We start from the raw sequence: 26,744 nt of genomic DNA on the forward strand, positions 1-26,744 counted from the left end.
AATATGTTAAAATGCATATTAGTCTATAAATAAAAATCGCCTTATTTATAAGCAATTAAAAACTCAGTTTACCAAACAAAATGTCAACAGCTCGGTTCTCCACAATCCAGACCAAATAATCTGCAAATTCTAGATGACCACTTCGTATCTATTAAATATATTTACACCAACTGGTAGTGCAGAAAGTATCATTCAACTCTAACAAGTTGAGACAAAAACTTCACACATGATTGGAAGATAAACCTCCTTGCTATCTGTAGCATCTATTCTTCGTGATAGAGATACAAGCCAAGGCCAAACCGAGCACATGCTCTACAGAAAGCTATTTCCTCTGCTGCAGCAACTGGATCCAAAATGTGGCCATCAACGGGTGATACAGTTCCGGTCGACTCACGGTGAGCCTGCATCAGTATGTCAGATAAACAATATTTGTTAGAGATATGATAAATATTGAGTTTTTTGTCTCGGTCATTGGACTATATATGGTATGGGGCACTACTCACCCTAAAAGCATATATATAAGAGTTTAAATCAATGCAAAATTTTAGGCAACACTCAAACTGCACAATGAAAAGAAAACAACAGACAAACACTTTCTTCTTTATTAAGTGTTCCCCCTATCATCCTCATAACTATGAAACAATGAACTCGCAGAGAAGCACCATCGGACAGTACACCGACTTAATTCCACTTAAAGAGTACTACTTAAAACTAAGAGTTCTCAGAAAACGTTTGTGCAGGATGTCATTACGCATCCTAGTTCGCCATTAAAATAAATCCCTAGTGTGCCATCAACTTTCCAACGGCCCCAAATATAAAACTTAAAAGAAATCGTAATCAGTAATAGATATGGCTTCATTGCAATGGCTAGTATCTCAATGAAGTCACCATTGTTCCTATTTACTCGTTGCAATTCCCAGTTAGAAACTCGAATAAATATCTGTGGTGTTGTGGGCACCCTATATATATTTGTTTTGAGGACCCATATTAAATCCATAAAACAGGACTGCTGCGTAGTTGTCATATAAAATAATCGAAGCCTTCAAAATAGTCCTACTTAAATCTTAACAAATATAGACAAATATCCTGCAACACCCCCCAAAACAAATACCTGCAGATCCAAAAACAAAAATCCTGAAATTAACTGGGGAACCTAATTTTGTAGAAACAAAATAAAGTGGAGAGGGTTCAAAATACTTTAAAAATAGAAGAAAATTTAACTAAAAAAGGGTGACAGACAAAATACAATGTATTGGTGTAATAAACATAAACGGGGGCCATGTCTACCAATGAAAGAGGCTCTAATATCAGCATTCATTAATCTTCAAATAAATTAGCATAGTAATATCTTAAAAAAATTAATCTTGTTTGTTTGACTGGAGACTAGATAGAGTTATTACGGTCATTAGTCTTCTCTTGTATACTTCCACTGATGCCACTGTAGTAAGGTCGCTTCCCCCTTTGTCCACAATTTTCTTTTTCCATTAATGTTTCTTAATTTTTTTTTATAAGTAAACAAATTAATGTTTCTTAATTATAGTAAACTATGATTTATTTCCTTTCACCCACCTAGAAAGTAAAACAAGTATCGTTTTTTTATACTGCTAAAATCATCTCTTCACCCTTGCAACCTAGAAACACTTTCATATTATTTTTATCACTTCTTTCAGAAGGGCACTGCTATAGGGCCATAAGAGCTGAAGACATTATAGCTGTTCATACATAACTTCCACCTGTGAAAGGGCTCTTCCCACCAAGAATGCTAATGTCCAAGGACTGAGGATTTTAGCCAACACCTGCATTATATATTTAGGGCATCCAACGGGCAAGAAAATTTGGGAAAAGAAATAAAGGGATTCCTAAAATTGTTTATACAAAATCCTCTGAAATTACATCATATCCTAAATTTTCCTTCAGAATCCTCTGAAACCACATCTTCAAAACTAATTTCCTCTGAAATCTAATGTCAACGCAATTTCCATTTCCTCATTTCCAATGGCAACTGACTTTCACAACTTCAACTCATTCTTCCCAACCAGCAAATTGATTTAAGATGTGAATTTTGAAGTAAAAACTTGAGGGATGGTGTCTTTCTTTTTGTATACATCATGCTGTTTTGGACGAACTGGACACATTGACCTGACTCATTCCATTTTTCATTCTGGGGAGAAGGAGATTTGAATCGTGTGATCTGGTAAAAAAATCATTACGAATTTTAAGGATGACGTCTAAATTACATATTTTAAAGCCCAGACAAAACAAAACCCTCCATAAAGGATTCTAACAGAATATGGGGCGACTAGATGCTGGTCTAGAGAATATTCTAACCATATGTCTACGATTCTCACCCAGACTCTTTAGGCTCAAATTGATGATGAGGCCTCTACTCCATGCCATGACCACCACCACCCCCGCGCGGCCGGCGGTCCGCATCACCAATGCCACTAACACCCCCTCCCCCAACTCCCTAATCACATGTCAAATAATGTACTCAAGCTAACAACACCTGGGAACATTTATTTATTGAGCCTCAACAGAAGTAATGAGTAAGATTGATTAAGTAGCATCTATGCAAAAACAGCCAATTTGAAGGCTTTACTCATGTTACCAACAGAAGAACTAGACCAATTGACCCCTTAATTAGCGAATGAATTGGAAATTAAGAATCATGGAGTGGTTTTACAAGCCCAATGGTCTGCTCTAGCGTCCCGACCATGATACTAACCTCATACTTTGCCTTTTTCGTTTTGTTTTTGTTGTACTTATATATTTGGTCTTTGCCATTTCTCTATAATAAACAATATACTTACCAAGAAATGACTCAAGAATGGAGATGATTTAACCAAACACGTGCCTGATGTTTACTGTTCTTTCTCGACAAACCAGTTCTTTAACCCCGGAAGTTTCATGAAATTATACAAATATGTCTTGTATTCTAAACTTTCCTTCAGTGGTCACGAGAAGTTTAATCATTGTGTTTTATAAACTTTGGATATAACCAAGCATGGCGATGATTTCTAATGGCATGTATGATGTAAGATAGAGTAACACTGTGGGGGCAATAGTTTTCAGACCAACAAACATTGAATAAACAAAAAATGGAGCATGTTTGGGTACTGATGAATGTTTAGAGATATAAATGTGTTAGATATGAATATCATCTAGTTTTGTTAACTATTGAATCACACCTCTCCATCAGATCCCCGAATGGTGACTCGATAAACCACAGTCACACTTCCATTGTCAGCGAATATAACATCACGTATTTCTCCGCACCATCCTGCCAAAAAGATGTTAAACATCTAGAAATGTGGATTTCAAAACATAGTCAAGAACACTAAAGAGAGTTGATAGGGACTACAATATTGTTTAGAATCAACTATAAGATACTAATAAAACTTTTACAAGCACGATATGCAAATTGCAAGAGATACGGAAGGAACCGAGTTGTTCAGAGGTTGTAAAGCGAGGAAGATAAACACGAGGTGCAAATTAAGACGATGTCCACAAGACATGTTGAAGAGTGAGGCATTCGGTTGGCACACAAATAACAAAAATGCATACAAGAAAATAAGGTAAGGAAGAACTAGACAGACCAGGGGCGTAGAAGCTCAACATTCGGTTGGCATGAAACCTACACAAGAGCATCGCCGGATCGCCAAAAACTTGTATTAGATCAAACTCCAGTACATTGATGTCTGTCATTCTTTGTTAAATTATATATATATATATATATATATATATATAGAGAGAGAGAGAGAGAGAGAGAGAGAGAGAGAGAGAGAGAGAGAGAGAGAGGAGTGAGCTGGAGAAAGTGGCAATTACCAGGGGATGAAGGTTGCAGTCTCCGCATGATCATCATGAGGAGGAGAAGTATTCTTGATGATATTGTCGGGGATTCGCTTGTTGAGGTCTCGGAGGATCTCAACGAGAGGGCGAGTGATGCAAGAAGAGTTCGTGGGGGAAAACGACTTGTCCAGGGGCACCACATAGTTGGAATTCGGCACGCCTCCCTTCTTAACACCATCGCCGCCTCCGCTGCTATTACTGCCATTTGTACGGTCCAGAGCGCACACGACGAGCTTCAAAGAATCCCTACGCCTTCCGCTGCACCTCTTCTGCGGCCCTACTCGAACGAGTCCTAAGTCACTGTCGCATTTGGACAAATACGATGAGAGCGAGAAAGACGGCAACGGTGACTTGATGAGGAAAGGATGATTCGTAATGCTTTGCACAGCCATTTTAGTCCCACTGCCTACAAAACCTCAGAGATCTCCCCAATTCCACCAACTTCTGCTCTCGAATAGAAAAGTAAACGCGGATCGGGAGTTGGACAAACTGGTAGATACCACTAAGTTATATCCTAAAATGAAATTAAAAGAAAAAATCAATAAAATAAGCGAATTACAAAAATAAACGAAGTCAAATTTCAATGAATTATATTTGTAAAAAAATAGCACAAAAACACTGTCACGTAAGACATTCCCTAACCGAAAAAAGGGTAGTACCTATCTACTCCTAAGGCATTTCAAATTTTATTATTATTATTTTTAAGTATTTTTTTAATATCTTTAATTATTGATAAAAAATTAAAATATATATATAAGTTTATTAATATTCACTTTTTTAATCATTAAGTAAAATAAAAAATAAAAAAAATTAAATATAAAAAGAGTAGTAGATTGATAATAGTAGAGTAATAAACCTATCATTATTCATCCAAATTGGACAGTGATAAGGTTACTATCCTATTATTATATATTTACTACTCAAAGGCATTTCAAATTTTTTTTATTTTTTATCATTTTCTTTTAAGTATATTTTTAACATCTTTAATCATTAATAAAAAATTAAAAAAAATATATAACTTTATTAATATTCACTTTCTTAATATAAAACTTACTAATAGGTAAGTAAGTTTTACGTATTTTTCTTTAAAAAAATAAACAGAGTACATTATAATATGATTATTTTCTTTCATGTGAATTTCAGATTTCTCTTATTTTTTTAATAAGAATATCAGGCTCTAAGAGAGTATAAATCATTTTACTTATTAATTTATCATTAGTTTTTTAAAAGAAAAAAAAAGAATTAATACTTTATTTAAATAGAATAATGATAGACTTACTTCTCTATTACTATCCATCTATTATTCGTTTTGTATTTTTTTTTATTTTTTATTTTACTTAATGATTAATAAAGTGAATATTAATAAAATTATATTTTTTTTTAATTTTTTATTAATGATTAAATATGTTAAAAAAATACTTAAAAAATGATAGAAACAAAAATTTTGAAATGCCTTTGAGTAGTAGATAGGTAGTAATATGGTAGTAACCCTATCACTACTCTTCTTTTTTTTTGAAGGGGTGTTTAGTATTTTCTGTCAACGATGTTCAAGTTAAAACAAATCATTTTATTATGAAACTGTTGATATGTAGAGTACGTCATTCACATTACTTAAATGATAAAATTTAATTTATAAAATTTAAATTTCAAATCAAATTATGAATAATGATAGGGTTACTACTTTATTATTACTCATTTATTACTCAATTTGTATTTGATTTTTTTTTAATTGTTTATTTTATTTAATGATTAAGAAAATAAATATTAGTAAAGTTATATATTTTTTAATTTTTTTAGTGATTAAATATGTTAAAAAAATATTTAAAAAATAATAATAATAAAAAAAATTTGAAATGTGCTTGGATAATAAATAGATAGTAGATGGCTACCCATTCCTAAAATAACTGGCCTTCGCCCGGTAAGTAGGCCATATGGGCTTCGTAGTTCATTATGGAGCCTTGTACGTAGGGACAACCAAAGCGGCTGGGCCGGCGGACTTCAATTTAACTGGTCATGTCATGTATTTGCAATATTTTATAACGAGTAACAAGTTCTAATTATATAAATTTTTATAAAAAAGGTAGACTTCATTTAAAAAAATATAAAAAAATATTATTTATTAATAATACTCATTTTTTTACAAAAATTTATATAAAATTTATCTATTTAAAATTTATACCTAGCATTACTTGATGAGTAATGATATATACAATTTTAATATATATAAATTTGAAGCATTATTTAAAATAAATAAGATATACCATTAAAAAAACAGTTTTTTTATTTTTTTTAATTTAATGTAAATCTCATATTCATTCAATTTCTTTAAAATGAGTGTGTTGGACTTCTATATCTTAAAATTGTAAATATCATTTATCTTTTATAATATCATTTCGAATTTTAAAATATTCACAATTTTCAAAAATTGGCAAATCAGTATGTATAAATAAAATTTTCTTGTAATATTATAATATATATATAATTTTTTGCAGTATTCTAATTCTAATTTCTAATATTCTCAATTTTGAAACGATTATAAATATCTCGCAACATCTCGGGATATATGCAATAGAATAATTCTACGTTACTCGAATCCGTGACCGGTATCGACAAGTGCATTTATTTATTTTAATTTTTTTTTAGCATTTATGTATTTTTTTAATATTTAAAAAAACACATAAATACTTTTAGAAAACAAAAACAAATGCACTCATCTGTTCACTTGGGAGACAGGATTCGAGCAAGGAAATACTTTAAACACAAAATAAATTTATAAATTGATGTAATTTGATATAGTAAGTCAGATTATAATATTATTTTTATTATAAAATAGATATAATAGATCTATAAAATTAGATCAATTTATAAATTTAATTTTATAGATGGACAGAAATTTCGGTTTGGGCAGGTCAGAAATTAAAGATGGAGAAAGCAAACTGCGCAAAGGGCTCAAGATCAAGACTTCCTCTATATCATATAAATAGATTTTTAAAAAAAATACAATTCATAAAATAATCAGTCCTTTTCTTGAGCTCTCTCTCTCCTAGTCCTATCCATTAAACATATAGATTCACATGGTCAGTCTACAAAGAACCCCACAACCAAAAAATAATGGGCATAAGACTGTTATCCAGCAAGGCATGCATTATGAGCACAGTAGCCAGATGCCTAGTCCAGCATATGTTGGTGCAGGACGAACGTATCATTATGTTGGAACCTGTGTTTCCTGTCAGTTACAAAGTTTTCAAGTTAAATGAAAGTTCAACAAATCGCATAAACCAAGCAAGTTCTAGTTAATACCTTTCCCAACTTTGAATGGAAAATCTGCTCCACTTCACTCCGGAGGCTCTCCACGTCCATTGCATAATCCTTGACATCTTCCTCTGCCATTAACTTTTGGAGTTGGAGACGCATTCTCTCTAATGCACCACCTAAACCACAAAAGTCCTTGTAAACTAGTGGTTCGGCCGCCCTGAGTTGCAGAAGATTCTTAATTGCAACAAGTGCCTGCAATACATCTCAAATACCGCACAAAATAGATTAGAACAAAACTGCAGAATTTCCAGCAAATAAACTGAACTCCATTTTCAAGATTCTACATTTGACTATTTCTAAGAGTTAGTAGTGCATGTATCATTTTGATATTAAAAACAAATACAGTGTCTAATAAGATTAATGGTCAACCACCTTCTCCTGTAGATCAAGATCATCTGATGCCATTAGGTCAACTACAGACTTCAAGAAAATTTGATTGCTGAAAAACGGAAGCTCAGCTTTATCCACATTTTCTAACTGACACTCTGTCAGATCACCCACAAGAAAGACAGCTTTCCTGCGCAGTCTGATATCAATGCTTGAATTGCTCAGAATGTCCTAAGAAATAGTAACTGTCAGTTGCAATACTCAGCGCTATATGAATAATCTCAAATCTTTTTTCTCATTCTAATGTAGGTCACCTGAAGCGTCATATATCCAGCTTCTGCATAGAACAATTCCTGGCCAGCTGGATTGTTTCGGATCAGTGCTGAAACAGCATATAATGCTTTGATGGATTCTTCTGTCGAACTAGATTTTACCATCTTCATTAGCTTTGCTAGTGCCCCAAGTTCCAGGACCTAAGAGACTTGCAGACTTTTAAATTAGATTTCTTTCAAGCACCTCTCACTTAATTTCACGAAAGCACACATTTCACAAAACGGTTGAGAATATTTTTTTTTATAAGTAAGATTGCTAACAAAACGGGTAGAGAATATGAAACATGAACCTTTTTGCAACTCAATAGGTTCAGAAAACAAACATTTCATACCTGGTTCTGAACAACCGCATTATTCTGACTGGCTTTCCCAATAATCCATGCAGCAAGTCTCCTAATATCTGGGTCACCGTGATTAAGCTCTTGTATAACCACATCAAGGCCCCCAAGTTTCTTCAAATCTGACAAACACAAGTTTAAATATGTCAGCAACTAATTTGCAGGAAAAAAGATAAAAGAACAAAACACCTCAAGGTTCATAAGATTTCAAAATTTCAGAAAAAGTAACAGCACGCCAACAATTAAACTGCAATGGCTTATCAACGAGCAAGATAGACACAAATAACTTGGGGCATATATTTAGAAAAAGGAGGAGGTATGAAATGTCAAAAGCTGCCTTGCCAGTTCGTCAATTCTTTTTTTTAGTAAGTGTCGGTCCGATAAATATTATGAACATGATATGATATGAAATTAGCTAATTAATGCTGCGGCTGGAATAATCATTTTAGAATGCTCCCACTTAGTTCATATGGTGCTAGCAAGAACAACTGTGAATACCTATCCCCCTATGACAAGAAACACAAACAATCTATCTGAAAGAACCCTATCTGCAAAAGAAGGGATTTGCTTGACAAGCCACCCAAATCATTTGCATCCGACAATGCCATTAATCTGGCAAGCCACCCAACTCTTTTGCATCTGATAATGCTATTGTCTGACATACCCACCTGAGGGTCTGCACGACTTTCAAACCACAAGCCACATTGCCAGGTTTTGAAGTCTTATCTACTGTGAAGAAAAACTTTTTTTTTTTTTAAGTACTGTGAAGTAAAACTTGCACATCTTTAAGCAAAACTTGCAGATCTATGAGAAGTAAAATATTCACACCTACCATTTGCATTATCTATTGGCTCGACAAGTATTAGAAGCTCCTTTAGAGCACGTTCACGATCTTCCAAAGACAAAGAGGAATTATTTAAGTCATCTATTGCAATTTGCATCAACTGCGCATCCGACGGCATTCTTAACTTCTCCATCAGGTCCTGTTTAAGCATAATAGATTTTTTTTGGCGAGTAATTTAAGCACAACAGATACATCATATCCAGCAAACACACTGAACAGGTGCATGTGACATAATACATAAGCACAAACACACTTGCTAGAATCTACCCAAAATATGACATAATGCAGAAGCACAAAAACACTTGCTAGAGTCTACCCCATACATGACATATTACATGCATTAGCTGAATATTCAATTCATTTGATTCATCCATAATAATCTTGTAGGGACCGATATCACATACTGTGTTTACTTCATAACCTAAGATATAATCTTACAGTGACAAATTAGAAAACTAGCACTCTCACCAAAAAATAAAGAACTAACCATCGCACAGGGATGAAAAAGAAAATCTATAAATGCATCGGTATGAAGGAAAGACTAGAATCAAGAGGAGGGCACCGATAGGACGAGACTGTCGTGACCTAAAAAAGGTTATTAGCACTAGATGGTGAAAAATAACATAAGTTTCAAGCAGACAATCCCAAAAAAGTAAATTTCAATACATAATGTTTTTGATAGGCACAACCCAAGCCTAAAGTGAACAAGAGAAGCACTCAACAAAAATCAAAGATAATGAAAAAGAACACAAAAATCATAAATAAGATACAATATGCTCATATAGATGAATTACTTGTTCTAATTCTTCATGGCACAAACGAATATCCAAAATAAACAGTTCTTTTGTGATTTGCTACCCATGAACATTTTAATAGTTTCCCACCTTTAGTTCTATTTGTCGCTTTTTCAGCTCACTGGGTGATAGTCGTTGGACATCTTCAGATGCTTTCTTTAATTTTGCGGGATCAGAATGACCTGATTCATTTACAAGAGAAACACTTCAGTAGAGATACTCGACATAAGAAAAAATAAAAGTTAGCATTTAAAACCACGAGTTAAATATTAAATATAGGAGTCCGTATTTTCCATTGTCGTCTACACTGCAATTGAGGGATTCCGATAGAGTGGTATTAGTATCCTTCTGGGTCAAACCCGTCATAACTTCTCATCGACCAGAACTGAATGCAGTAAGCTATCCCGAATGAACCCGTGCCTTCTGGGCATGGAGTCGATAGGTACTCTATTTGGCCATTTAGGCTAAATATATCAATTGATAATAAACAAGCCCCTATCTCTAAATAGTAATATTAAGAAACGACACCACTGGAGCAAATAATCAGCTAGCCATGTAAGTGGAAAGGGGAAAAAGAAAGAAGGGACTACAATTACCAATAGCCCACTGTAACATTCCTTCGAGGGAAGAAAAGCCGCCGTCGGAGTCGTCGTTGGCGACAGCCTCGGAGGAATCGTCCCGTGCATGGGGGTTGCGAAGCAGATCCGCCTCCTCCTTTGCGGTGGACCAATATAAAGCTCCCGTGGACGAAGAGTTATTATTATTACCAGAACGAACACGGTCGGCAGGAGATACCATCGCCCAGGCAAGAAGTAATGAAAGCAATAGTAGTAGCCATGATGGAGCAATGCTTCCTGGTCTCCGTCCCATATCTTCCTCCTCCCGTCCTCTCCCCTGCTATGATTTGTGTCGTAAAACTAAATCACTGGTACAATTAGCACGGCTCCGGATTGGAATCTGGAATCCTCTATCCCTCTCTCTCTCTCTCTCTCACTCTTTCTTGTAAGCTCTCTCGGGGTTTCTTCGAGTTCGAATCGAATCGAATCGCTTCGTATGTTACTCAAAGTCGCGCTCCCTTGACGATTCCAGTCGCGTCGTTTTTATGTCCTTTCCTCGACATGGCCCCGAGCTCGGGGATTCCCTCGCCTCCTAAAATTACACATCACCTCGTAGAATCTGTGCCGTTTATCAGAGATCAATCGGTTCCCAGCATGCTTGAATACGTGTCCTTGCCTCGAGATGATTATTACCAAAGGCTCGAATTTCAATTTTATTTTTTAAAAAATAAATTAACTTCAATTAAAATATATTAAACTTTTAAAATTCATCATTCATGTAATTATTTACTAAATTTCCAAACAATAAAACAAACACAAAAACCGAAAATAACATTCATAAAAACTCAATAAAACATATTTTAGTGTAAATGCAAAAGCTCATATGGCTAATAAAACATGAAAAGGAGATGCATTGGATTATGCAATTGTAAAATCAAATGATTTTTTATAGTGATTCAACTCTTTCGATCATATTTGACTTGATACTGTAGCTCAATTAAATGTTTGTTTATTATTTTCTTCCTCTCTCTCTTCCCACATTTTTTTTTAATGTGAATTAGTTATTTTTTCAGTCCAACCTCTATACAAAGTGCATGAAGCCCAGTAAATGAACAAGTATTGACACATAACAAAAAAATTAATATTGTAAAATATTAATATTTTCATGTAGCACTTAATTTAGAAAAAAAAATTAATAGAACAACAAAATTGATAAAAAAATATTATTAAATTGAGAATATTTTATTATTATTTTAACTAATATATAGATAATTTAATGTGAGAATAAGTTTTGAATGGAATAGTCAAATATAAAATTATGTCATATTATGTAAATTGTACATTTGTATATGTATAATCCAATGCTAATACTCTTACGCACTTTAGTAAACTTTACCATAAAACACATTTTAAACAAATAGGTAAATTTCTTATTTTCTTCATTTACTTTCACAAAATTATATATAAAATACGGCTTATATTTTATTTTAAGGACTATTAAAAAAGAAAACTGATATTTTAAGACCTTTACACCACACATACTTGCGTGACATAATTCGATTTTAAATATAAATTTTAAAATTAAAATTATATCTTATAGTGATATAGATGATGTATTTTACAAGTTTATAATAGATTAATTCCTTAATAAATTTTCTCCAACTATACATGTTTTTTTTTAAGTTGGAATAGGATGGTTTTTAACTCCATACCTCCAAAATTATCAATCAAGATCTTTAGCCCTAACTAGACATGTTAGTCCATATAAAAGTGCTAGATTCGGCTCATGAAGGGAAGAACCATTAGCCCAAAACTCATTATGATTTACATTTATCGCAGTGAACATTAGCCTTTAATACAAGAGTTCTGACCAGCGACACGGCTCGTGACTCCCAAATATTTTTGTTAATACAAGCATCGTAGCATTAAATTATTCATATAATTTATCTACTCCTTCAAACTTTCTTCTTCAGTATGTTGATAATATGCACGATGAGATCATTTCATAGTTATTAGAGTTCACATATTGTCTTGTGCGTGGAAGGGGATCAAGCAATCAATGCCATTGAATATCATCTAAAGACAACATTTAAAATGGTACCAAGCAAGATATATTTTTTGGAAATTGCAAAGTGTTCCAATAGTGGGTCTCGACTCTCGATAATAGGTCCCGATGATAATTTTTTAATAAAAAAATATAATTGTAAGCGATTATGCGTGTTAATACGCGCACATATTCAATATGATTGGTCAAAAAATAGATTTTATTGAAAACAGTACTAATTTAAATTTAGAATATGAAAACAACAGTATTAATACGTAGATTGATATGCAAATTTGTTTGTACATAACAAAATTATTTTTTTATTTTATTTAGTGATTAATAAAATATTTTTTTAACGATCTAGTTTTTTTTTAATGTTTAAGATGATTTAAAAAAATACATGAAAAAAAGAAAATATACTTTCAAAAGGAATTCCTCAGTAACTATAGTGTCATCCATATTTTTTTTGACCTAATTAATTCTCGAACATTGACCCCTTGGACTTGACAATCATCTATGTAAGAAAGAATGAAACTGGGACATTTTGAGACTAAAATTGAACAGTGATTTATTACAAATTTGAGACTCAAATTGAAATCAGAAATTAAAAAAAAACACAATTTTACATTTTTAGACCTAAATTAATTTAGATCTGAAAAAGTGGATAATCCGACCCGTTTTATATAGCACGCTGATATTTGTAAGCCTTCCGCCTGCTCCTGGAGAAGGACTAATTCGTAAACCCGCGACAGCGCCGTAACCCACACTGCGCATTTGCCCGACTTGGCTTCAAATTTTTTGTTAGGGTTGTTGGTCGTCCAGCCCTCCATCCGGGTGCAGCAATCACCTCAGCTGCTTGCTGCAATTTACTGTTCGTTCAGCCAGAGACGCTGGGAATAGAGAAAGATGGTGAGGCTCACTGCCGACTTGATTTGGAAAAGCCCTCATTTTTTCAATGCCGTCAAGGAGCGAGAGTTAGATCTTCGAGGTATGGTATCCCCCCCCTCTCTCTCTCTATCCTTTTTCCCACCGTCCGAGCCCTTACTCTCTCTCGTCGAAATGGCCCTACTTAAATAACTTTCCCCTCTGGTCGACAGGTAACAAGATTGCGGTGATAGAAAACTTGGGCGCTACTGAGGTGAGCAACGTTGTCTCTTTGAATTTCAAGTTCCCCTTCATATTTCGGGAAATCTTGACTTCTACTACTACACGTTTTACTGAAGTGATGGGATTGTGATTTGGCAATGAGGTCTTAGTTTTTTTTTTTTGTTTAATATTTGATAAGTACGTTTGTTGGCTCGGTGTTGGTTTTACTTGATATTTGATGATTGATGATTCTTTATTATAAGTAGATTTCATGAAAATTTTAAACTTGAATAGATGTTACAGCATACCATATTAATTAGAATTCCCCAATTCCTTACAGGTTAATGTTTTTTCATAATATTACATTAGCTATATGACGCTGCTTCAAGCAAATGAATTTTATTATATACAACTTGTTTTTTCTTGAACTATGAATACAATGAGCCTAATATTTGATTTGCGTGTTGGGATTTGGCAGGACCAATTCGACACAATTGATTTGTCTGACAATGAGATTGTTAAGCTGGAAAACTTTCCTCATCTTAATCGTTTGGGCACATTGCTTATAAATAACAATAGAATTACTCGTATCAATCCCAACATCGGAGGTAAGATTCAAATGGTACTTACTGTCCTTTTTTCATTGTGTCATTAAGCATACCTTCTGTTTACTATAATTTCATTCGATGTTCATGTTGCAGAGTTCTTGCCAAATTTACACACTTTAGTTCTTACGAACAACAGGCTTGTTAACTTGGTAGAGATTGATCCTCTGGCATCCCTTCCAAAGCTGCAGTTTCTTAGCCTGTTAGATAATAACATCACAAAGAAACCAAATTATCGGCTGTATGTCATTAACAAACTAAAGTTCCTTCGGGTTCTAGATTTCAAGAAGGTGAAAAACAAGGTAAGATTCTTTTATTGTGCCAAATTCAGTCTTGGTTTTCTGTGCATGCTGCTGCTTTCTTATATTTTTAAAATTGTAAGGTAGCCTTAAACTGTCTTGTTTAATTACACTCTCATTATCTTGAGTTTGCATAGTTATGATTATTACCCCAAATTTTAAAGAAGCTTACTCTTAGTTATCCAAAGAATTTTTTTATTCCCAGATATAGCCAAAAGTTCGATTTCTGATTTAAAAGTGGAATGTGCGAAACTTGAATCATTACGGAGACTCTAGAAAACGATATACAATTATGATATGATACTTCCACAATTGTCATTCTTGTCAACTCTCCTCTGCCTCTATTATGTACCTTCATTTTGATAATCATATTTCATAAACTACAGGAGAGAATGGAAGCAAGAAATTTGTTTGCATCCAAAGAAGTTGAGGAAGAGATTAAAAAGGAATCCGCAAAGACTTTCACACCTGTTGAGGTACCCAAAGTTTCGGAAGTTTCAGAGGAAGAACAAACTCCAAAAGTGGCTGCCCCAACACCAGAGCAAATAATAGCTATCAAGGTATTAATTTAACTGCACAGATCAGTGATTGTAGTATAGTTAGGGGCTGCTGGTCATGAATGACAGTTTTGGGTAATATGAAACCATTTACCTCAAAAACAAAAATATATGAAACCATCCACCTGTTTGCAGAATTCATTACTGGTTTCTTATTTGTTTGATTTCCACAAATGTTTCATCCAAAGAAAAGCCTTATCTGATTATTATCTGGCTGGGTTATATTTACATGCATTCATTTATATGCAAATAACATACATTTATAACTAGATTCGAATGCATGCAACAACTTTGTCATATTTTCACATCTTTTCTTAGTCTACCACATTTTACTGTGTCTTAGTGAAAAAACGATTTTGAAAATAATATTGTGCTTGGATTTTCTAAAGGCAGATAATTATGTGGGTTATTTAGTAGGCAAGAGAGGGTGTTTTCTTTTTTCCCTAAGGCGACAAGAGGATATTATTAACAGTGTTCTAATAATAATTGATGGATGCTTAAGAAAGGAATAGTCAAGACTTCCAATGCATTGAGCTTGCTTGGAGAATGTTGAGCTCTATTACGTTTTTGGGATGGTTGTATTATTGGATGAAAGTGAGTAACCTTATATAAAAAAATTATTGGATGATTACATAAGTACATATCCTTTTAATTTTTTTTATGATGGAACCACCCCATGGCAGAGCCCTTAGGACTCACCCATGGAACCTAAACCCCAAGAGAGACTAGCATGGCAACCCACCACCACTATTATTTAGATTCGCTAATGTTTCATTTGTTTGCAGGCTGCCATTGTGAATTCACAGACTCTTGAAGAGGTTGCAAGACTTGAAAAGGTCCTCACATTTTCATTACGTTTTGGAATTATTAAGTTTTTTAAAGCTTTGTTTTTTTGTGCTTAGTAGTAACATATCACTTTTAATCTGGTTTTGGTGAGCAGGCATTGAAGTCAGGTCAGCTTCCTACAGATTTGCAAGCTTTGGTTGAGGATACTCAGGCAAATGGTGTCAAACAAAAGGACGATAATATGGACTCCGATAGTCAGAATGAGGATGACAGTGAGCCAAAAGACGTGGAGGAACAAAGGAATAATGAACCTGTACCCATGGAACAAGTATGACTTCCTGTTGCTTTTAGACTGTTTCATTTGTACCACCATTTCATCTATCTCTCTATACACGTGCACACCACAAATATGTATAAATGTGCACATATGTGATCAAAAGCAGAGGTGGCAGAATTGGGGAGGACACTGTCTTTGAGAACTTGTATTACTTCGATTCTCCATGTTACTTGAACGGCTGGATAGCATCCAGTATCTGTTGTGACTAGGTCACTAGCCTATGCTCGAGTTTTATGAAAGAATTTTTAGAACAATAGGATCTTGGAATACAGTTAATTCATCCAATAGACTTTTTTCACAACTTCCTAGTGTTTTGCCTTCTGCACGAGTCTCATGGATGGTACATGAAAACCAGCCTTCATTGTGTCTTTTTAGGCAGCTTTTGAAGGATGCTAGTGGCATGAATATTGTTTGTATCATGTGATAAGTACACTGTTCCTTCAATTGGTGACATATTTTGTCACAGTTAACTAGATTTTCTCTAGATTTATCCTGTGATGTTATGATGGATATTTCTACAAAGTTGGTGCAGTCATTCTTGGATCCTTAGAATAGGACAAGAAGCCGATTCCCTTTTAAGGGTAGGTTTGGGGGGTGAGATGAGAATTTTGTGTTTTGTTTTGAAGTTTAAAATATTAAATTTTAATATTATTATTGTTTTGGGATTTGAAAAATGTGTATTGGGATTTGAAAAAGTTGAATTGTTTATTATATTTTATATGAAAATTTGAAAAATGTGTAATGATGAGATGAGATGAGATGAGAATTTTGTGTTTTGATTTTGACCCCAAACCTGCCCTAAGTGGTAAAAGGGTAGCTTATAAGATTTGTAGGGGATAATATGGTTCCCCTATTAGATTATATTCTCATTTTAGTTATACCTCAGGATGTGTATATGTTTCCTAACGTTTCAGAATGAATATTCCATATTTTGCACATGCATACATGAGAGGCTTTTATTTAAACGAACATCATTTGGGAATATGTTGATATGCCACAAAGGTCATCTTGTTTTTATCAAGTTCCTCGATGATGCAGAGGTGATTGTGGGACTGTATTACACTACTGGATCTTCCTACACACACAAACGCATGATATTGGGTGATAGGAGAGATTTAGTGTGTATTGGTGCCTTCATTCCTTACCTGGTGCATAACTTAGAAGTTTTGAGGATCAAATATCATGTTAGTGGAATGCTTGTTGCCTTCAAGCAACTGGAATTTTTTGCTTTGTGGTAAAGGCTATGATACTAATGCTATTCTTTCTGTGTTTGCAGGAGTGAAGGGTGGTAGCTTTGGAATCCAGTCGCCTCAGTCCTCAGGAAAGCACGTTGCCCCTTTGCAGCGGCTGATAATTCTACCGTTGGACTTCATTTAGGATATTTCTCTAATATTATGATTACTTTAACTGGTTTTTACCTGAGCTTGATGGGACTTGTACACTTTTACCTATTTTAATTGAAATTAGGGCGATTATATGATGTTTCTGCCTTTGGATGATAATTTGTGAAATGGAGATGAGCTGCTTAGTATAAAATCACGAGATGATAATAAAATATGCTTTGTGGAATTGGATAAATTTGCATGAAATTTGTTAGACGTCATTTTATTAAATTATCATCCTTTTATTATTCCTAACAAGGCATCAACTGATTATAGACAATTAAAAAGTAATTTAAATCACAAATTAAAACTTGAATACGTAGGCCTCTATCACTTCTTCGTCAGCCAAGTTCCATCCTTGACATGGTCGAGTTCCACAAGGATGATAAATAATGTTGAAATAATCTTCGCATTAGACAACAGTTGGCAGCAGTCATAACGCACCTAATGTGTGGACTGGGTTCACTAAAACCACTGGATCGGTTTGTTGGGCTTGTCTCTCAGCCCTCAATCGGTTCCCCCCACCCCCAAGCCCATCAATTCCCCCTCTTGAACCACCTTAGCCCTTCATCTTCTTCGATCCCAGCCCTCGAAGCCAACCACGACCTTAGCCCTCTTGAGGAGATTAGTCCCCAAGCCCTCGGTCCCTAAGTCCACCAATGCTAAGCCCTCAGTCTATTCAACGCAAAGCCGCCCTCAGTCCACTGACGTGAAGCCCTCAGATCTGCAGGAGGTTTAGCACATTTCTCTCTCTTTCTTTTTTTTTTTTTTCTTTGGGCCGAGGGATGGCCGTTGCAGGGTGGCATTGGGTAGGAGACGTGAGGCGGGATGTGTAAATTCGAGAGGTGGCATAGGACAGAGGGATGGGCCGTGTGGGGTGGCGTTGGACCGAGTGATGGCTGTCACAAGGTGGCGTTGGGCAGGCGACGCCAGTGCTACAGATGCGGGATGTGCTTATACGAATTCAAAATGCATTGAGTATTTATTTGGGTAAAGCGAACGTTTTAAAAAAAAAAAAAATTTGAGAGCTTTTCACGGCTGATCGTAGAAGAACTCAATAATGTTACCTTCCCGAGCCAATGGATTTTCAGAGTAATTCGTACGGACTTTAGTTGGGCCTCGACCCAGCACATTGTCAAAGGGCTGATGCTGGGCTTGGGCCTCTTGTCCCATCCCCCCGGGGCTAGGTGACGATCGAAAAGAGCAGAATGAGAGACTAGAGACAGAGAGGGGGAGAGAGCGTAACAATGGCGTGGAGGGGACATCTGTCTCGGAATATGAAGGAGCTTCGGATCCTGCTATGTCAAACATCGCCTGCGAGCTCGTCCGCTAGGTTTCTCATTTCTATCATCTTTTTGCCAAAATATTTTTCCCTTTTATTGTTTATCACTACTGGTTAATTCGAGATAAAACTTTTGCTTTTTTTATTTAACCTGAGATAATATGATTTTTTATCTGTTCTGTTGTTTTGAACTTCTGAAAGAGCGTTCGTAGAGAAGAATTACAAGGATCTCAAGACACTCAACCCTAAATTCCCAATCTTAATTCGTGAATGCAGTGGGATTGAGCCTCAGTTATGGGCTAGATATGGTATCTCCTTTTCTTTTTACTCGCTCCATCTCTTGTTTGTTTTCACTACTTTTTGTTTCGTCTCGATTTCGTCTCGTATCTTGGCGATGTTCAGATTTCATGTCTCGATTTCAGATTCATTTGCTCATATTCATTTCTTCATTTTCACGCGATTCCTACCAGTGTTCTGTCATGTGTATTGTATTCACCTGTACTTTTTTTTTTCTGAATTCCTATACCTACTTTGTTGAAACACTCTATGATCCTCCAAGTCCAGTTGCATTTCCGCCATGTAATGTAGGCATATATTCGTGGGGACGAATCTTTTGTCCTGCAAAAATGGAGGTGACCAGAGTTTTAAATTAGGAGGATTATGATATGTAGGGTTTTCATCGAGGGACTTTTGTTGGGAGTTTAACGCCCGCTAAATCCCACAATGGGTGGGTGATCTGTGATAGAGGTGAACGTGTGTGATACCTAAAACAAATAGGCAAATTTGTGATAAAACTGCATTAAGTGAAGTCTCACATTGATTCCTTATTAGATTCTAATTTTATAATGATTGCAAGAATCTCCAAGTGTAACATTAACTTGTGTTTTCGGAGTATAAGCCCAGACCAATGTGGCTTAAGCTTTCTTTAAGCTGTTAGAAATTGTATTAAAACCAACCTAATAACACCATATGGCACTGGACTCAGTTTGGCATGAGTTTTGACGAGGACCTCAGGGATTTGAGTGGAGGAGATTGTAAAGGCCACCTAAATCCTACATTAAGTGATGATCTATGTATGATAAAAGTGCATTGAGTGTCAAGTCTCACATTGGTTTTTTATTAGGTGTCAGTGATGGAGGTGAGAGTCAGTGGGTGGGTTGGCATTGATGATAGGGCAATGTGCATTTGTAACTGCTGCCATTGGGTTTACAGTCACTGCCCTTGAATTTTCTAGCTCTTTTCTTGTATTTTCTTTCCCCTTCTGTTTTCCTTTTCTGGTTTCCTACAATTTGCTGGATGACTAAAGATTGGTGGGGAAATCTTTTTTTTTTTGTTTTTCTTGGAATATGAATCTCCATTGATTCTTTGTCACTGGTTTTGTGTTTCTTCAATAGAATTAGTTCAGGAAGAAAAACATCAGCCAGTTGCTTCTTCTCCTGTAGCAAGAAACTTAATGAGTGAAAGATGGTTTATTCAAGGAAACACAGCAATGAACGAAAAACAAGGATGGTGGACATAGCTACTCAACTTGGTATATACATGCATGGTTGGGGTTCTTATATTGGCTGGTTTTAGTTGGTCTGTTAATTTGGACTGGCAAACATAAGATGTAGCAAATAACAAGTAGAAGATTGTTGAAGTTTGATAGTGAATACCCTAATCCTATCCTTCTCATTTTTGGCAACTTAAACGTTTGTTATGTAGAAACTTCTTCAAGATGTACAAATAGCATATGGAAAATGTGGCGTTGGCTTATTGATATATGATGGAGTCTCTTTACTCCTAACAAGTGTGGGCATTCGGAAATTGCGCAGCTATTGACGAACACCTAGTCGTAGATTTGCACATAGACATTCATCTATATAACATTTGACATTTCCACTTCCTCAATCGGTGCTTGATAAAACAATTTTAGGCCTGTCACAACTATCTAAGTTCAATATATTCATTTCATGTTCGGTTATATTTCATTGATCATTTGTGCCCATGCCTTGCACTCAAACTTATATGCGTTAGTATCATGTATTTGACCTTTGTTTATCCTACAGACATGGGTGTTGAGAGGGGCATCCGTTTGGAAGGCTTGACTGAGGCACAAATCCTGAAGGCAGTTGAAGACCTTGTCAAAGTGGGGGCATCTCTTAAAGCCTGATAGTGCTGTTATTGGACCCTATGAAATGGAATAAAATTAATGCAACGAAAAAATTGCCCAGAGACTCATTTGTTCAGTTGATCTCCTTTGTTTTTCTTAAATATGTTTATTGGGTACTCTGTCTTTGCGTTGTAGTTTGATAATTTTATGTACAAGCATCTTCCATTTACACAAAACAAATTTACCCTCGAGCCGATGCTTGGTTACAATCAATGAGTTAAGTTATAAGTCTGACTTCTGTTTTTGGGTACTGTTCTGATACGTGTTTGGTGTTGATCAACGAAAAAATTGGTAAATTTTCATGCTAATAAAATCCTTTGATTAAGTTGAATACCACTGTTTATGAATTAGTCAAAAACCTTGCGGTTATTGGATTTGGGAATGCATAGTACATACCCTTTTTCTGCTGAAAAAAAAGAAAAAAAAAAAAAAAAAAGCCAGCAGACAAAGAGATCCCAGTTTATGGATCCAAAGCAAAATGGATCTGTCGTGGGCTCGACGTGTCGGGGCTATCCAATGTTTCCATCACATACCACCTCTAGCTCTGGGTCAAGCGATGCTGCCGTATATATAAGATTTTATATTCAGTATTTACAACATATAAGAGAAACAGAATTGGGGCTTTGGTTGGAAAAACCCTATCAAGTGGTACTGTTGGGAGTTAGGACTTTGCGGCAGAGCGGAGAGAGATGTCTACATCGGCGGCGGCGGAGACTGGGTTCCTGAGGATAGAAGAGATAGAAGGGAGAGGGAGGGGTCTGGTGGCTTCGCAGCCACTGAAGGCCGGCCAAATTGTCCTCAGGGACTCCCCTATCCTCCTCTACTCTGCTTTTCCTCTGATCAACCCTTCTTCCTCTCGCCCCTCCACTTCCAATACCTACTGTGCCAAGTGCTTCAGAACCTTATCATCTTCTTCGCCCTCGGTGGTTTCTTGCCCCTCTTGCTCCCACTTTCATGTCTTTTGTAGCCAAAACTGCCTGTCCGCTGCACTCACTTCATCCCACGCTCCATGGGTATGCCAAGCCCTTTCTCGTCTCCGCGATTGTTCTTCTCTCCTGCTTGAACAACCCATGGAACTCCAGCTGCAGGCCCTTTTCCTGGTGGCCGCCTACCATCTTTCCCTTGTCTCTCTTTCCCAATTCCAGATTCTGCTCTCTCTTGAGGGCACCCCTGGCGCCAGGGACTCCGCCGCTGCTCATTTCCTGCATTCTCTCATCTCCTCCCTCTTCCCGTCGCCTCCGGTTGAGGGTTTCTCGGTGGAACTCACGGCCGCATTGTTGGCCAAGGACAAGCTTAATGCCTTTGGGCTTATGGAGCCTTTTTCCTCCATTGACGGTGGCCAACGTTCTGTCCGAGCTTACGGTATCTACCCGAATGCCTCCTTCTTCAACCACGACTGCCTTCCCAATGCCTGTCGTTTTGACTACGTCGACACCTCCCCCAAGCACCAGAACAACACCGACATTATCATTCGGATGATTCATGATGTTCCGCAAGGTAGGGAGATATGCTTAAGCTATTTTCCAGTCAACGATAATTATGCCAGCAGGCAGAGGAGGTTGATGGAGGACTATGGCTTCACTTGTCATTGTGACCGCTGCAAGGTCGAAGTCAATTGGTCTGATGATGATAATGATGATCTTGCCGAGGAGGAGGACGAGGAGGAGATAGACGAAGTGATGGATGAGGACCACCATGACCAAATCATGGAATCCTCCCTGGGGAAAGGAGATGCCGACTTCCCCCACGCCTATTTCTTTGTCAGATACATGTGTGATAGAGAAAACTGCTGGGGCACGCTGGCTCCTTTGCCCCCTAAGGACGAGGCTACTCCCTCTGACGTTATGGAATGTAATGTATGTGGCAATCTCAAGAATGACCAAGTGACTGATGCAAATGGAGGAGAAGACCAGCTTTCTATGGATGATTGAGCTCTCTTCCTTCCTGCCTTTGTAAGTCTCATTGTAACATCTAAGACTTTCTTTCACTTGTCTTTTTGTTTCTATTAGGTTCTCCTTTTTAAACTTTTCCTGACCCTGAAATCACTTTTGTTTCCCATTTCAGTACTTCTAGAACAACGGCATTGTTCCAATTTTTCATGACATGTGAACTGAAATGCGATTGTGCACCCATCCTTCCTAAATAGTGTTATTTAAGACACATTATTTTCTACACGAACTGGACTACCAGTTTTTATCATCATGTTCACATGGTCAAACCTTTGGTTAAAATGATAAAATTCCTTGGTAGTTGGTGTGAACCTCGCTGTTATCATTCAAGTTGGCCTTCCTTCCCATTTATTGCAAGGTGTAGAATTCTAAGAAGGATAGGATTGAAGTCTTAATTTCATTTCAATGATGTGTATCAGTACAACAGTTTTCTTTAAATAATACAATGAGAGTAATCGTATAGATTTAAAATATAAATTCAAATTCAAAATTCAAAAACTTAGGATTACGCAACTCCTCCTCACGTTTCATATACTTTGTTTTTTTCCTTGATCTTCGGTTGCTTCTCAGGATACTCGGTTATAGTTTTTATCTTCAGCTTGATCTTCGGTTGCTTCAGTTACGGATGCTGCTTCGCTGCTTCGCTGCTTCAGTTACTGATGCTCCAATATGCCCTTGCAATCAAAATGGCAGTTCTTGAACTTGAAGATTGTTACGCAATAGAGTAAACTGAGCCGCATGCAATGTTTTGGTAAGCAGATCAGCCAGCTGATTTTTTATTGACAAAAATGAAACCTCAAGTTTCTTTTGAATAACTTGATCACGCACATGGTGAAAATCAATTTTAATATGTTTAGTCATAGCATGAAACATCGGATTGGAAGAGAGATATGTGGTACCAATATTATCACACCATAGTTTTGGCCAAATCGGTAATCTAAAATGCAAATCATGAAGTACGGATTGAATCCATTGAATTACAGCTGCGGTATTGGATAAAGATTTATACTCGGACTCGGTGCTACTCCGTGCTACTATTTGTTGCTGTTTGCAATTCCATGAAATTAGATTATTGCCATGAAAAACACAATAAGTGCCAACACTTCTGCAATCATCACCGTCACCCGACCAATCGGCATCACTAAACCCATGAAGAGAATGATCCATTTGTTTTGTAAACCGAAGGCCAATGAAATTGTATTTTTTAGATATTGTAGTATTCTCTTCACTTCTTGGCAATGAGGATCCTTTGGTTGATGGATAAACTTACTTACACAATGAACACAGTAAGCAATGTCTGGTCGAGTAAACCCAAGATAATGCAAGGCTCCTACTGTGCTTCTATAGAGCTTAGGATCAATAAAATTTGCACCATCAAATTTTGAAAGATGACAAGTAGTTGACATCGGTGTTGCAGGCTTCACTTTATCAAGATTGACTTTGCGCAGCAGCTCAGTAATATACCTTATTTGTGTTAGAAATAAATCATTACCATTATATAAAGTTTCCACCCCTAAAAAGAATGAAAGTGCGCCTAAGTCTTTCATGGGAAAAACTGTGGATAGGCTTCTTATTAATTTATCAATAGCCTTTGAATTTGAGCCAGTCACGATGATATCATCGACATAAATTAGGATGATTAAATGAAATTGATCTTGGTGAAGGGTATATAGAGACGTATCAGATTTAGAGCCTTCAAATTCAAGTTGTTGTAATTGATCAGTGAGTCGAGAAAACAATGCTCGTGGGACTTGTTGAAGACCATAGAGACTCTTTTTTTAATTTGTACACATGATTTGGATAATTGGGATGAATGAATCATTGCGGTTGATACATATAGACATTTTCTTGAATGAATCCATAAAGAAATGCATTTTGAATATCCAATTGTCGAAATGACCAATTGTTAGAGACTGCAAGAGAAATGACAAGGCGTATGGTGATCAATTTTACCACTGTTATGAAGGTCTCAGTGAAATCAACACCCTCTTGTTGATGAAATCATTTTGCAACTAGGCGTGTCTTGAACCGTTCAATGCTGCCATCTGCATTTCTTTCTACCCGATAGACCCATTTATTTCCAACAAGATTTTGGTTTGGTTGTGATGAAACTAAATCCCAAGTACCATTTTGAATAAGTGCATTGAATTCAACATCCATTGCATTACGCCAATGAGGAAATTTTGACGCTTCCGTGGAGCAGCTTGGCTTGGTAGTTGATGAATTAGCCTTAGATAGAAGTACCTGTGGAATGGGATATTTGATATATCCAACATATGGTTGTTTTGGCCTGAGACTATTTGTCGGAAATCTTGTGGTCATGCGCTGGGAGGTTGATATTGTGTCAATGGAGAGAGGGACATGTGGGACATCAACAACCACTGAGTTGGGAATAGCATGCGAGTTTGGAGCATTTGCATGAGTTGTGTCTTGTTGTGCCATGGTAGAGTTAGTTGGCAATTGATCAATTGCAGGTGGCGTTGTAATGGTTTGACAATTATCATCTATTGCATGCAAAGTTAGAGAACGTGTATGGTGCAAATTTAAAGGTAGATAAATTGTTTCGGGTTGATTTTGACAGTAGGTAAAGGTCTCCGAATGTTTATATGGAAATGAAGTTTCATCAAAGACGACATGTCGAGACACATTTTTCCTATTGATAAATCAAGACATTTGTAACCTGGATGTGAGAGACTATAACCAACAAAAATGCAAGTCTTTGAGCTAAAATCTATTTTATGGCGATTATATGGTCGTAAGTTTGGCCAACAAGCACATCTAAAAATACTCATAAAATCATAATTTGGTTTTTTGTTGTAGGCTTTTTCAAATGGAGATTGATTGTTCAGGATCTTTGTAGGCAGACGATTAATAATGTAAGTTGCTGTTTGGAAAGCATCTTCCCAGTAAGGTTGTGGAAGATTTGAGTGAGCTAATAAAGCAAGGCTCATTTCAACAATTTGATAGTGACGACTTTCTACTGAGCCCATTTGTTCATGTGTATAGGGACATGCAATTCTATTATCAATGCCACAAGATTTAAAATAATTATTTAGTCGTCGAAATTCTCTATCAATCAATTTGAACAGCTTTAATTTTGGTATCAAAGTGGTGTTCAACATAGTTTTGAAATTGCAGGAAAATATTTTCTACTTCAGATTTTTGCTTTAATGGAAAAAACTAAATAAATTTTGTGCAATCATCCAAAAAGTAAACATAATAGCGAGAATTATAACTTGAAAGAACATAACCGGGTCCCCATACATCTGAAAAAATTAGCTCTAAAGGCCGAGTGGCATGATTAATAGATTTTGAGAAAGGCAAATTGTGGCTTTTAGCCATCACACAATCAGGACAAACATATTACCGTTTATTCAATTCAACTGGAAGATTATTTGAACTTAAGATATGTTTAACAGTACGAAAAGAGGCATGTCCTAGTCTACGATGCCAATCAGAGAGAGAAACTCGAACACCAGTGAAAGCGGAAGAAGCAATTTGTTGGAGAGGCTGTGAAAAGCAGTACAACCCATTTTTGCTATGACCTTTATGCAGGATGTTCTCCAAGTATTCCTTAATAAGAAAAAAAGTATCATGAAACTCAAAATAAACATTATTATCTTCAGCAAATTTTTGAACAGAAATGAGATTTGTTGTGATTTGTGGAACAACAAGAATTTTGTCAAGATCAAAAGATTTGGAAGATGTGGGTAAGGTAGCAGTGTTAGTGTGAGTTATATGCAAACCTGAACCATCACCAACTTGAATTTGATCAGTGCCAACATACTCATCACCACAGACGTTGAGATTGTTTAAATTGTTCGTTAGATGATGCGTTGCTCCATAGTCAACATGCCATTCCTAATTAGTGTGCTGCAAATTTGGTTTGGTGGTGAGATTGGCTTGGGC

General features: G+C 36.1%; 5 protein-coding genes across 7 annotated transcripts; 3 read left to right on the top strand and 2 right to left on the bottom strand.

Annotated features, from left to right (window-relative positions):
• Window positions 1-18: 18 nt before the first annotated feature.
• Window positions 19-4,349, bottom strand: LOC108997396 (DNA repair RAD52-like protein 2, chloroplastic). Its single transcript, XM_018973641.2, has 4 exons — window positions 3,826-4,349; window positions 3,597-3,634; window positions 3,189-3,280; window positions 19-401 (listed from the first exon to the last, which is right to left on the bottom strand). Exons 1-4 carry the CDS (start codon window positions 4,239-4,241, stop codon window positions 264-266), a joined length of 684 nt encoding a protein of 227 aa, XP_018829186.1. The 5' UTR covers window positions 4,242-4,349; the 3' UTR covers window positions 19-263.
• A 2,449-nt stretch (window positions 4,350-6,798) lies between these two features.
• On the bottom strand, window positions 6,799-10,950 carry LOC108997460 (hsp70 nucleotide exchange factor FES1). The gene is made up of 8 exons (XM_018973766.2): window positions 10,396-10,950; window positions 9,890-9,981; window positions 8,994-9,144; window positions 8,156-8,283; window positions 7,806-7,964; window positions 7,537-7,722; window positions 7,150-7,356; window positions 6,799-7,075 (listed from the first exon to the last, which is right to left on the bottom strand). Exons 1-8 carry the CDS (start codon window positions 10,667-10,669, stop codon window positions 7,055-7,057), a joined length of 1,218 nt encoding a protein of 405 aa, XP_018829311.1. The 5' UTR covers window positions 10,670-10,950; the 3' UTR covers window positions 6,799-7,054.
• Window positions 10,951-13,112: 2,162 nt separating this feature from the next.
• Window positions 13,113-17,550, top strand: LOC108997462 (U2 small nuclear ribonucleoprotein A'). The gene is made up of 8 exons (XM_018973768.2): window positions 13,113-13,388; window positions 13,498-13,538; window positions 13,965-14,094; window positions 14,188-14,393; window positions 14,777-14,950; window positions 15,733-15,783; window positions 15,888-16,061; window positions 17,347-17,550. Exons 1-8 carry the CDS (start codon window positions 13,307-13,309, stop codon window positions 17,350-17,352), a joined length of 864 nt encoding a protein of 287 aa, XP_018829313.1. The 5' UTR covers window positions 13,113-13,306; the 3' UTR covers window positions 17,353-17,550.
• A 1,100-nt stretch (window positions 17,551-18,650) lies between these two features.
• On the top strand, window positions 18,651-21,145 carry LOC108997425 (NADH dehydrogenase [ubiquinone] 1 alpha subcomplex subunit 2-like). Its single transcript, XM_018973699.2, has 3 exons — window positions 18,651-18,785; window positions 18,936-19,042; window positions 20,783-21,145. Exons 1-3 carry the CDS (start codon window positions 18,700-18,702, stop codon window positions 20,884-20,886), a joined length of 297 nt encoding a protein of 98 aa, XP_018829244.1. The 5' UTR covers window positions 18,651-18,699; the 3' UTR covers window positions 20,887-21,145.
• A 339-nt stretch (window positions 21,146-21,484) lies between these two features.
• On the top strand, window positions 21,485-25,357 carry LOC108997424 (histone-lysine N-methyltransferase ASHR2). 3 transcript variants are annotated; one of them, XM_018973694.2, is made up of 2 exons: window positions 21,485-22,838; window positions 23,406-25,357. In XM_018973694.2, exon 1 carries the CDS (start codon window positions 21,576-21,578, stop codon window positions 22,815-22,817), a length of 1,242 nt encoding a protein of 413 aa, XP_018829239.1. In that variant the 5' UTR covers window positions 21,485-21,575; the 3' UTR covers window positions 22,818-22,838; window positions 23,406-25,357. The 3 variants fall into 3 exon arrangements, with proteins under 3 accessions (XP_018829239.1, XP_018829242.1, XP_018829240.1); XM_018973697.2 differs by having other exon boundaries at window positions 23,455-24,518; XM_018973695.2 differs by lacking the exon at window positions 23,406-25,357 and adding an exon at window positions 22,951-23,399 and having other exon boundaries at window positions 21,503-22,838.
• The last annotated feature ends 1,387 nt before the right edge of the window (window positions 25,358-26,744 follow it).

The sequence above is a fragment of the Juglans regia genome, chromosome 13 (genome assembly GCF_001411555.2).
Source record: "Juglans regia cultivar Chandler chromosome 13, Walnut 2.0, whole genome shotgun sequence".
Lineage (NCBI taxonomy): Eukaryota > Viridiplantae > Streptophyta > Magnoliopsida > Fagales > Juglandaceae > Juglans > Juglans regia.

Bases quoted from the DNA above. Each gene is read 5' to 3' on its own strand.
- LOC108997462 (XM_018973768.2), top strand. From the start codon at position 13,307: ATGGTGAGGCTCACTGCCGACTTGATTTGGAAAAGCCCTCATTTTTTC. The intron at 13,389-13,497 runs GTATGGTATCCC...TCTGGTCGACAG, and splicing joins GCGAGAGTTAGATCTTCGAG to GTAACAAGATTGCGGTGATA. The intron at 13,539-13,964 runs GTGAGCAACGTT...GGGATTTGGCAG, and splicing joins AAAACTTGGGCGCTACTGAG to GACCAATTCGACACAATTGA.
- LOC108997460 (XM_018973766.2), bottom strand. From the start codon at position 10,669: ATGGGACGGAGACCAGGAAGCATTGCTCCATCATGGCTACTACTATTG. The intron at 7,723-7,805 runs GTGACCTACATT...ACTATTTCTTAG, and splicing joins CTGGATATATGACGCTTCAG to GACATTCTGAGCAATTCAAG. The intron at 7,357-7,536 runs GTGGTTGACCAT...GATGTATTGCAG, and splicing joins ATCTTGATCTACAGGAGAAG to GCACTTGTTGCAATTAAGAA.
- LOC108997424 (XM_018973694.2), top strand. From the start codon at position 21,576: ATGTCTACATCGGCGGCGGCGGAGACTGGGTTCCTGAGGATAGAAGAG.
- LOC108997425 (XM_018973699.2), top strand. From the start codon at position 18,700: ATGGCGTGGAGGGGACATCTGTCTCGGAATATGAAGGAGCTTCGGATC. The intron at 18,786-18,935 runs GTTTCTCATTTC...AACTTCTGAAAG, and splicing joins CCTGCGAGCTCGTCCGCTAG to AGCGTTCGTAGAGAAGAATT. The intron at 19,043-20,782 runs GTATCTCCTTTT...TTTATCCTACAG, and splicing joins TCAGTTATGGGCTAGATATG to ACATGGGTGTTGAGAGGGGC.
- LOC108997396 (XM_018973641.2), bottom strand. From the start codon at position 4,241: ATGGCTGTGCAAAGCATTACGAATCATCCTTTCCTCATCAAGTCACCG. The intron at 3,635-3,825 runs GTAATTGCCACT...GCTCTTGTGTAG, and splicing joins ACTGCAACCTTCATCCCCTG to GTTTCATGCCAACCGAATGT. The intron at 3,281-3,596 runs GTCTGTCTAGTT...TCTTTTTGGCAG, and splicing joins GTTGAGCTTCTACGCCCCTG to GATGGTGCGGAGAAATACGT.